The sequence below is a fragment of the Impatiens glandulifera genome, chromosome 5, assembly GCF_907164915.1.
Source record: "Impatiens glandulifera chromosome 5, dImpGla2.1, whole genome shotgun sequence".
Taxonomy (NCBI): Eukaryota; Viridiplantae; Streptophyta; class Magnoliopsida; order Ericales; family Balsaminaceae; genus Impatiens; species Impatiens glandulifera.
In genome coordinates this window covers 38,320,559-38,329,885 of record NC_061866.1, presented here as the reverse complement: position 1 = coordinate 38,329,885, position 9,327 = coordinate 38,320,559, and the positions used below count along the sequence as shown (strand labels likewise).

At 34.4% G+C, this 9,327-nt stretch overlaps 2 protein-coding genes across 2 annotated transcripts; both read right to left on the bottom strand.

Moving 5' to 3' along the window:
• Positions 1–347: 347 nt before the first annotated feature.
• Positions 348–3,424, bottom strand: LOC124939305. Its single transcript, XM_047479790.1, has 7 exons — positions 2,858–3,424; positions 2,238–2,768; positions 2,032–2,193; positions 1,417–1,909; positions 1,284–1,347; positions 642–722; positions 348–513 (listed from the first exon to the last, which is right to left on the bottom strand). The coding sequence occupies exons 1-7, from the start codon at positions 3,422–3,424 to the stop codon at positions 348–350; spliced, it is 2,064 nt and encodes a 687-aa protein (XP_047335746.1).
• A 2,951-nt stretch (positions 3,425–6,375) lies between these two features.
• LOC124938181 (glycosyltransferase 6-like) lies at positions 6,376–8,946 on the bottom strand. Its single transcript, XM_047478571.1, has 2 exons — positions 8,168–8,946; positions 6,376–7,199 (listed from the first exon to the last, which is right to left on the bottom strand). Exons 1-2 carry the CDS (start codon positions 8,915–8,917, stop codon positions 6,639–6,641), a joined length of 1,311 nt encoding a protein of 436 aa, XP_047334527.1. The 5' UTR covers positions 8,918–8,946; the 3' UTR covers positions 6,376–6,638.
• Positions 8,947–9,327: the final 381 nt, after the last annotated feature.

Genomic DNA, 9,327 nt, shown 5'->3' with positions numbered 1-9,327 from the left:
ACAATCCATGCCTCCCAATAACCTCTAACAGTTTTCGGCATAACCCATTGTATTCCAGTCAAATTCCACAAAATACTTCATATACTTGCAAGAACGTGACAATGTAAAAGTAGATAAGAAGTTGTCTCAACCTCTTTATAGCACATACGACAACGACTCAGAATAATCATGTTTTTTTTCATACATCTATCGTCAGTGAGAATTCTATCGTGAATAACACTCCAACCAAAAAATGAGATCTTAGTATGCATCTTAGACTCTCATAAATTTTCCCAACAAAGATCAATCGGACTAACCTTATTGAACAAAGTGTAACAATGTCCCATATGAAAGTTATTCAGATCACGTCACCGTATCGAATCTCGAGAAGACGGGTTTAACCCTTTATTTCTAACCATTAACAAAAGTCTATCATTGATCATGCTTTCATCACTGTTCAATCTTCTTCTATATCTGATACGATTAGAAAAACCACTAGTCTGAATGTCAAACATATCTTTAATCGATGAATCTCTACAAATAGAAATAGAAGCAAGCTCGAAGAAAAGCTTTGTCAAACATATACCACCGCACCAAATGTCGTCTCAAAAACTAATCGAACTTCCATCACCCACAATAAAAATTGAATGCTCTCGATAAACCTTCCACATGGTATAAATATCACCCCAAATGTTGCAACCCACGGGTCTATAAGAATTTTTGGTGAACCAACCAGATTTATCCTGATCATATTTACATTTAATCAATTTAGCACAAATACTATCTTGTTCATTTGCAAATCTACTACACCATTTGGATAATAAGTCTTTATTAAAGGAAACAAGATTGCGGATTCTCAGTCCCCCTACTCTTTTATTAATTTAACTTTATCCCAACTCACTAAATGAAAAAATGAAGAATCAGACGATCCCCATAAGAATTTACACATAATTCTCTCAATCTTCATGGCCACAGGCTTAGGGATGACAACTAGAGACATTATATACGTTGACATTGAAGAAAGAGCGCTATTGATAAGAACTAATCGACCTCCCTTAGAAATCATCTTACTTTTCCATATGGGAAGCTTCCTCTCCATCTTACTTTATGATCAGGTCCCAAGAAGTTTTAGAGCTAGCTTTAGCCCTTAAAGGGAGCCCGAGATACATAGATGGAAAAGTTCTAATTTTAAATACCAAAATACAAGCCAGCCTAATCTTTTTCCTACACCAAACTGAATTAAAGAAAATTATATATCAGACTTACCCAAATTAACACATAGTCTCGAACACGCTCTAAATAACCAAAGAATATCACGAAGGTGCTTGACATTTCTCTCAGTAGCCTGAATCATGCAAAGAGTGTGATCTGTAAATAAAAAATGAGACACAGAGAATGTAGATCGTCTCGCACCGCACTCCACCCCACGAAACAAACCCGCGTCCTCAGCAAACGACAACATTCTAGAAAGGCCTTCCATGACAATAATAAATAAGAAAGGGGACAGAGGTTCCCCTTGTCTTAAACCCATTGAACTCTCAAAAAAACCATGAGAACTCTCATTCACGATAACAAAGAATTTTGTTGTCGATAAGCAAAATCTAATCCATCTAATCCATTTCTTCCCCATACTCATTCTACCCATAATATCAAAAAAGAACTCCCAATTAACATGATCATACGCTTTCTCGATATCGAGTTTAACAAAAGCACATTTATCACCTTTAGAGTTAACCAAATCAATACAATCATTTGCAATTAGTGCCGCGTCGAAAGTTTGATGGTCTTTGATGAAAGCCATCTGATTGCCAGAGATAACCGTACCTAAAATTCCACGCATTCTGTTTGATAAACATTTCGAGATAATCTTATAAAATGATGTAACCAAACTAATGGGTCGGAAATTCTTCACATCGATAGTACCGGTTGCCTTACGAATTAGAACAATCAACATAGAATTTCAACTTTTCTCAAAGGATGAAAACCGATATAAGTGATTCATAGCCACCATAATATCATCCTTAAGGAACTCCCTAGCCTTTTTAAAAAAACTATGGTAAAACTGTCACTCCCGGGGGACTTATCACTACCACAGTCCATTATTGTTGTCTCCACCTCCTCGATAGAGAAAAGAGCTTCCAAAATGCATTTCTCACTTGCATTTATAGGTGTAAAACTGATGTTATTCAGCTTTAGTCTAACCCGAAATGGTTCCTGAAACAATTTTTTGTAAAATTGAATAATACTACTAGATATACTTGGTTCGTTCTCATGCACGACACCAGCCATGGATATCGAGTTAACAGCGTTATTTCTCGCTTGTGCTTTAGAGATTCCATAGAAATACTTAGTGTTTTATCACCTTCCCGTAACCAAATCGCTCTATTGCGTTGTCTCGCCCCAATTTCCTCCTCTTTACATAGTTCAAGCAACTCGCTCACTAGAAGAATTCGTGTAGAAATTTCCGTACTAGAGAGATCACGAACTTCCTCTGCACCATCAATTAATAATATTTCACGACTTAAAACCTCAACCTTAGAGCGAAACAATGCACGATCCCCCACAAACCAACTCTTTAACATCTTCCGTAAATTTTTAAGCTTAATAAATAGTCTAGATGATGGGGAACCAAACACGACCTCCATCGCCCACCAACCTTCCACCTTCGAGATAAAATTATCTCTAGTCAACCATTTGTTCTTGAATTTAAAAGGTCGACTAGTTGGAACCACCTCCCTCCACTCAATGAGGATAGGACGATGATAAGAACAAGTCCACGGTAAGACTTTCTGAAATACATTAGATACACCATGGAAAATCGAGTTACTCACAAGAAATCTATCAATGCGAGATTGCACATTCCCATTGTGTCTGTTACCTCTTCTAAATGTGAATTGCCCTCCTTCAAAGGCAAATCAACGAGCTCCAAATTTTCAATTGTCTCAGAAAACTCATGCATATTCCTTGTGAGTCTTCGTGCCCCTTTTTTCTCGGTAGAAACCCTAACTTCATTCATATCCCCCGCAAAAATAATAGGTAGATCCCACATATTTGTCACCTCCACAAGCTCATTGAAAAAATCAGACTTAAGGTTAGAAAGCACAGGTCCATACACCGCAGAAAACACCCAACGAAAATTATCCCCACGGTTACGAAACTGAATACTAACGAAAAATTGACCTATATTAATGTCAACTTTCTCAAATAAATCTTCATTCCAAGTTACCAAAATCCCACATGATGTCCCAATAGAATTAAGAGCCTCCCAACCACAAAATCTCCAATTACATAGGTCACGAATAATCCATTGATTCATATGTTGCATCTTAGTCTCACTGAAATAATAAATACCACAGTTCAAAGTGCCAACCAAAGATTTTATCATTTTGCGTTTTGCATTATCGTTAATTCCACAAACATTCCACGCCACAATTTTTCCAATCATTAAGATAAATTAATTAGAATATGCCCTATTAGGCTTTGAAAAACGTTTTCCATCAATAATATTACCATTAGGCAAAATAATCTTCTTCATTTCATTGCGAAGATAACAATATGGAAGTGGGGGAATCTCCGGCCAAACCCCATTCTCATACCTTTAAACTTCTTGCACTAGAGATCTATTCTCATTCAAAATAATATTATGAGCCGAGAACTCTGCGCAAACCTCCTCCTCAGCATCATACTCAGGATTAGACTCAACAGATTCTTCCTTAGAAACCTCATGAATAACCACAGTCGACTCGTCAATGGGATAAAGCGATTTGTTTGTGGTGACATTAGCCGTACTAGAAAAGGGGGACCAAATATCATCCTCAACCCTTTCAACATCCTCCAAATTATCAATTAAATATGAGGTTGGATATGAGACCGAGGGCCCCCTGACATGGTATGAGACCAGATATAAATCATTTCTCATAGGGGAACTAACGGGAGAATCATGGTTAATAGTCTCAAGCACGTGTACAAGAGGAGAAAAATGCTCGATATTTGCCTCAACCGTGTGCATCTCAGACGAATACTCCATAACATTAACATGACTCTTATATAAGGCGGGACACTCATGAGAATGATGAGTCGAATATAACGGTGGAATGACCTCAGTTCCAACCTCATGACAGGCCTCTTTTCCTAAACACACTGTGGCATCCTCAAGATATAAGGCATCAATACTCAAAACTCGCTTATTATCCTCCATAACAGTTAACCATTCAACATTAGCGAGCCCAGCCAAACAAATCCGATCCACGTAGAAAGGAGTCATAACTAATCCTTTACAACCTGTTTCTAATGTCGTCAGACTCGTAGGATGAGCTGTCGATAAAGGTTCAATATTGGTATCATTGTTAGGATCAAACAAGAACTAGTATTTGTCGTTATTAAAATCTCAGTAGAGCGTTCTGGTCAAACCATAACCTTACAATCATGTGTTCTGTTATCCACAAGAAGGACTTCCGAATATCTAGTGTTCGGCTCAAGAGGGGCCACAAGATTCTGACCCATCCTTCATCGTTTTTACTTTGATAACTCTCATCACACTCAATAAATCCACCAAGATCATCCCCTACTCTGCGAAGAAGATTAGAGTTCCATAATAATGTGGACATTCCAAATAAACGAATCCAGATACCATTATAAGTTGAACCTGGTTCAGACCTCCTAGTGACGTATTTAGTTTCATACTCTTGTCTATTCATATCTACAACATTAGAAATGACATTCTTACCCTGCAATTTCTCGGTGACGATCAATCGACCATTAACAAGTCGGCGAAGTCCATCCTCCACCAATGGAATTATACAATTTGCAATCGGCATTATAAATATTGTTTTGAACTCGCACCATAAAGCAATGTACCTTCCATGTGAATTATAGCCCGACCAAAATTCTCCTTTATTAGGACCGGAACCAAGTCGCTCATTCTTCCATGATGATGATCGAAAAGATTTGTGGATCAACTTCAAGTAATTTTCATTCACTTCGATTGATTTCCTTTTGCCCATCTTACATTCTGAAATAACCACAACTCTAGGACAATCTAATAAGGTTTGAAATTCGAAACACTTACCACCGACCATTATCTTTTCTATCCAGTCTAACCATATAATGTGTCTTCATAGGCCAGCCTGCATTGCATATGATGGTGCATTGACGGTGCGAGAATCCGACTGTGTGCAGTTAAGAACTGTGTTGGTGCGAACCGGCATCTTCTCCACTCAGTATTTTTGGATTGGATGGGTTGGACGGCCCACCAAGTATTGACTTCTTCCACTCTCGCTAATAATATTTTTAATTCTAGTCTTTGATTGCCACATATTCGCTCCAAAACCAGACCCGATAGGTTCCCTAAGAGGTGGACGAGAAAGTCGGCTAAATACTGACGGTTTACAAGACCCTTCAACTTCTCTTGGCCCTTTTAAGAATGCATTCTTCCTTTGATCGCTTAAGTGAACCTGAGGTCGTCCGTGCCCACCCCTACCAACCAAATACCAATCATCCTCTTGAGTATGACTGTCGATGCGGACTCCACCTAAGAACGGTGAATTAACAACGTCAACACCGTTTCTTATAACCAATCAAGATTTGTAAAACTATAGATAATATCATAGACCCAACTGAAAACTGACCTTACACAAATGGTTACAACCAACTCTTTCAACAGGATGATAACTAAGGTAATGAATCAAAACAAGAACGGTAGAAAAATCACTATTTCACCTTATTATAAACCAAAACGAAGACCATTTTATCAACCTGTTAGAAGAGATTATACAATATATAATGAACTGAGCTAGACGATATGAAAAACAAAGTTCACATCATCAAAACCAAAAGGAAAAATTTGAAAAGAGATAGAAGAAAGAAAAACTCATCTCCAATGACAATGACTCTTCAACTCCCACTTTCTCTCTAATAGATAATAGGAAGCCGGAACAGTATATCCCTTTCGCTGTAAATTTTTTGAAATTTTAACAATGTGAATCACAAGTAATTGAACTTTCAACCCTACTTTGAATTTAGAATCTTATGTGATTAGAAAAACATCTGTCGAGTTCACTTGTTTTATATAAATGAGAGCTAACCTGACAATTCCACTGCTAATTTGAATAGTTTAAATACTTAGAATGATGTAATTATATTGATAGATTATAACTATAAATTACTTTAATTTTTTAAATATTTCAAGTTCAGTAAAGGGTCCACCCTCAAATTAACAAAATTGAGTCTGCAAAGACATGGTAATTTATAATTAAATATTATTATATATAGATAGATTTATGAATCACATTTCATGCCAAAATGTCATATAATTCTAAAATTTAATAAAAATTCTTACAAACACCATTATGATCACACATGCATTTCCATATTTTCCATTACAAACATACATAATTATAAACAACCAAACACATAAAATATGAAATTACATCTTCAATCTCAATACCTTTCTAGGCTTGGACTAATTCTCCCCTCTTATGAAAAAGCATAATTCAGGAATCACATTACACATCACTCACATCCATTTCTTTTAGTATGGTATGATGACTTCTCATCTATATATTATTATATAAAATCAAACAAAGATACTAATAAAGTGATGATCACTACTTACTATATCTAAACAGTTGGATTGGATTGAATTTGGATTAAGATTTTCATCAAACTGGATAATCAAACGACAAAGGCCAAACAAGAGAACCATTAAGAACATCAGGATGCACAAAACCATAACTACGAAGCACCTGATTATCAGCAAAATTAAGAGCCATTTCCATTCCAACCCAGCAAGAATCTCCACCATATGATGGATTATGATCGCCACTACACTGCTGGCAGCCAGTGAAATGGGTAATAAATGGTCGTCTCCAACTATCACTACCAACTCCGGCGCCGGCAAGATATTTCTCCCGGAGAACAGCATAATGTTCCAGATTAGTTTCAGCATAACGACGCCTTAATCTACGAACCCACCTCTCCATGTCTTCATACATGTCACTTACGTTAGCCAACCTTTTGACAATTCCTAACCAGTAACCCGATAATTCGTAATCGCTCTCTATGAAGATCTTTTCACCCCATTTTTCTCTTTCTTTTAAGATGAGATAGATTAGACCGGATTGATCGTCCGACGCCGGAAAAAGTTTGTCCGGTAGAGTTGATTTTTGGATCTTACCCCATTTATCGAAATCTGGGCTTTGTGGACCCATACTAGCCCAAACCTGTCAGTCCACAACCCAAAAAACAGATAACAAACAATAAATACTGTAAATTAATTCATTGTAAAAAAAAAAAAAATCATAATAATTTAATAATAAAATTGAATTATTAGATGATAACATTAAAATATAACAAAAAAACACTTTAATAAAAGTAATGTGATTGTTTTTTATATATATATCTCAATAATATAAGAAATATATTAATATTGATTGAGTTTAAACCTTAGTAGTTGATATTGACAAAAACAAAAACAAAAATTAACTTTTTCAAAATTCATTTATATTTTTCTTAACACTAAAATGAACAAACACCTAATAATTAGAATGATAAATATTCTTTCCATTTATATTATGAAATTCATTATTTAAAAAATATATATAATAGAAACCACAACTATCTTAAAAACAAAGTTTTGTATAGTCATTCAACTCTCATTATTTAGTTTTATTTTACATTTAATAAAATTTATTCATAAAACAAAAATACTAAAATATATTACTTTAATTTTATAAAATTTAAATATAAAAAAATATTATAATAATTCAAATAAATAAAATATCATCACTTATCTCTTTTATCAAATAATCTTTTTTTTAAATAAATAAATTCAAAACATACATTTAGTCCTTATTTAATCAAAATTATTTAAATAATTTTAACCTAAATAAACATAATTTCATTTATATCTTATTATCACAGCACTCAATTCATTAATAAAAATATTAAAATACCCTTAATTTTATATTTTATCATTATATATTAATATCCTTTAAATTATTTTTAAAAAAATTCTTCAATTTCTTAAAATCACTACCCATCAAAGTTATTTAAATAAAACACTACCATTAAGGTATAAAATCAACCAAATAGTCCTAATAAATTCTAATAAAAATAAAATAAGATACCCATTTCATATTAGGAATGAATTATTAACCAATTTAGTAAAATGGTAAAAAAAAAAAGTTACCTCCATGAAATCCATAGACCATTGACAATTTCGAATCAAGAAGACACCAGCATTAGCACCAACCCAACTTTTCTGACCAAAAACCATATCAGGCCAACCATGAACAACCAAATTATAATCCAAATACCTATCCAAGGGTGCTTTAAATTCCATATCAGTAAACACGGCATCCGAGTCAACCCACCAGATCCACTCAGTTTCCGGATGAGCCATCATCGCCGCTTTAACAACCGGTAACTTAGCCCAAAAAGATCTCATTTTCTTCTGAAGAAACGTATTACTATAAAATATCTCATACCCATGAATCCTACAATAATCCACTTTATTCTTAAACAATCTCAACTGAAGATGATCTCCAATAGGGTTCTTACAAGGTTTCGGTTGTGATCCAGTTAAAACAAGTATCCTTTCTGATACACCTGGTTTGAAAGATGGGTGTAGATTTAGCCATTCTTGTCGTTTTTCATCCCAGTTTGTTATTGACTTTTCGATTGAGAAACTGATTGTTGGATCGTCGTAGAATGTTTGGTTTTCTGGGTCGTGGCTGCGGTCGGTGGTGGTTGTGGTGGTGGTTGTTGGGCAGGATGTGATGCCGTCGGTGAAGTGTATCGGGTTGGGTATTTGGAATTGGGGATAGTGGATTGGTAATGGGTCGGGCCAGAACCAATAGGTGAAGAAGAGAAGAAGAAAACCTAGAATAGATCCGGTTAGAGTTAGATAGAGAGAAGTCTGATTGTTGGATTTCGCCATCTGAAGAGAGATTGAGAAATATGGTCAAGGTCTTAGCTAGTATCAAATAATTATCAAGTTTTTATTTAGGGCAAGATTGGTATATTATTTATTTATTTCTTTCCATTTTTATTTTTAATTCTATATATAATTAATGGGTTTCTATGGAGTATTTTTTTTTATTTTAGGAAATTTTTGAATGTTTTTGGGTTTATCTTATTTAAATTAGTCAAATTATCAAATTAGATTTTTATTTATTTATTATAGGGTCAATTGAGATATTAACCTATTATATCAAAATTGAAGCTTTAACCAACACCCACCTGTATAAATATTTTCTTTATTTATTTATAAATTTTAAAATTCTTAATATAAAATTTTGTTTTTTTGTTTAATTTTAATAATAAGGAATCTTTTATTTGTTTTAAATT

Coding starts and splice junctions, on each gene's coding strand:
- LOC124939305 (XM_047479790.1), bottom strand. CDS start 3,424: ATGATTGGAAAAATTGTGGCGTGGAATGTTTGTGGAATTAACGATAAT. Junction 2,194..2,237: donor CGTGCATGAGAACGAACCAA/GTATATCTAGTA, acceptor AAATTGTTTCAG/GAACCATTTCGGGTTAGACT. Junction 1,348..1,416: donor GTCGTTTGCTGAGGACGCGG/GTTTGTTTCGTG, acceptor TTTTATTTACAG/ATCACACTCTTTGCATGATT.
- LOC124938181 (XM_047478571.1), bottom strand. CDS start 8,917: ATGGCGAAATCCAACAATCAGACTTCTCTCTATCTAACTCTAACCGGA. Junction 7,200..8,167: donor GGTCTATGGATTTCATGGAG/GTAACTTTTTTT, acceptor GTGGACTGACAG/GTTTGGGCTAGTATGGGTCC.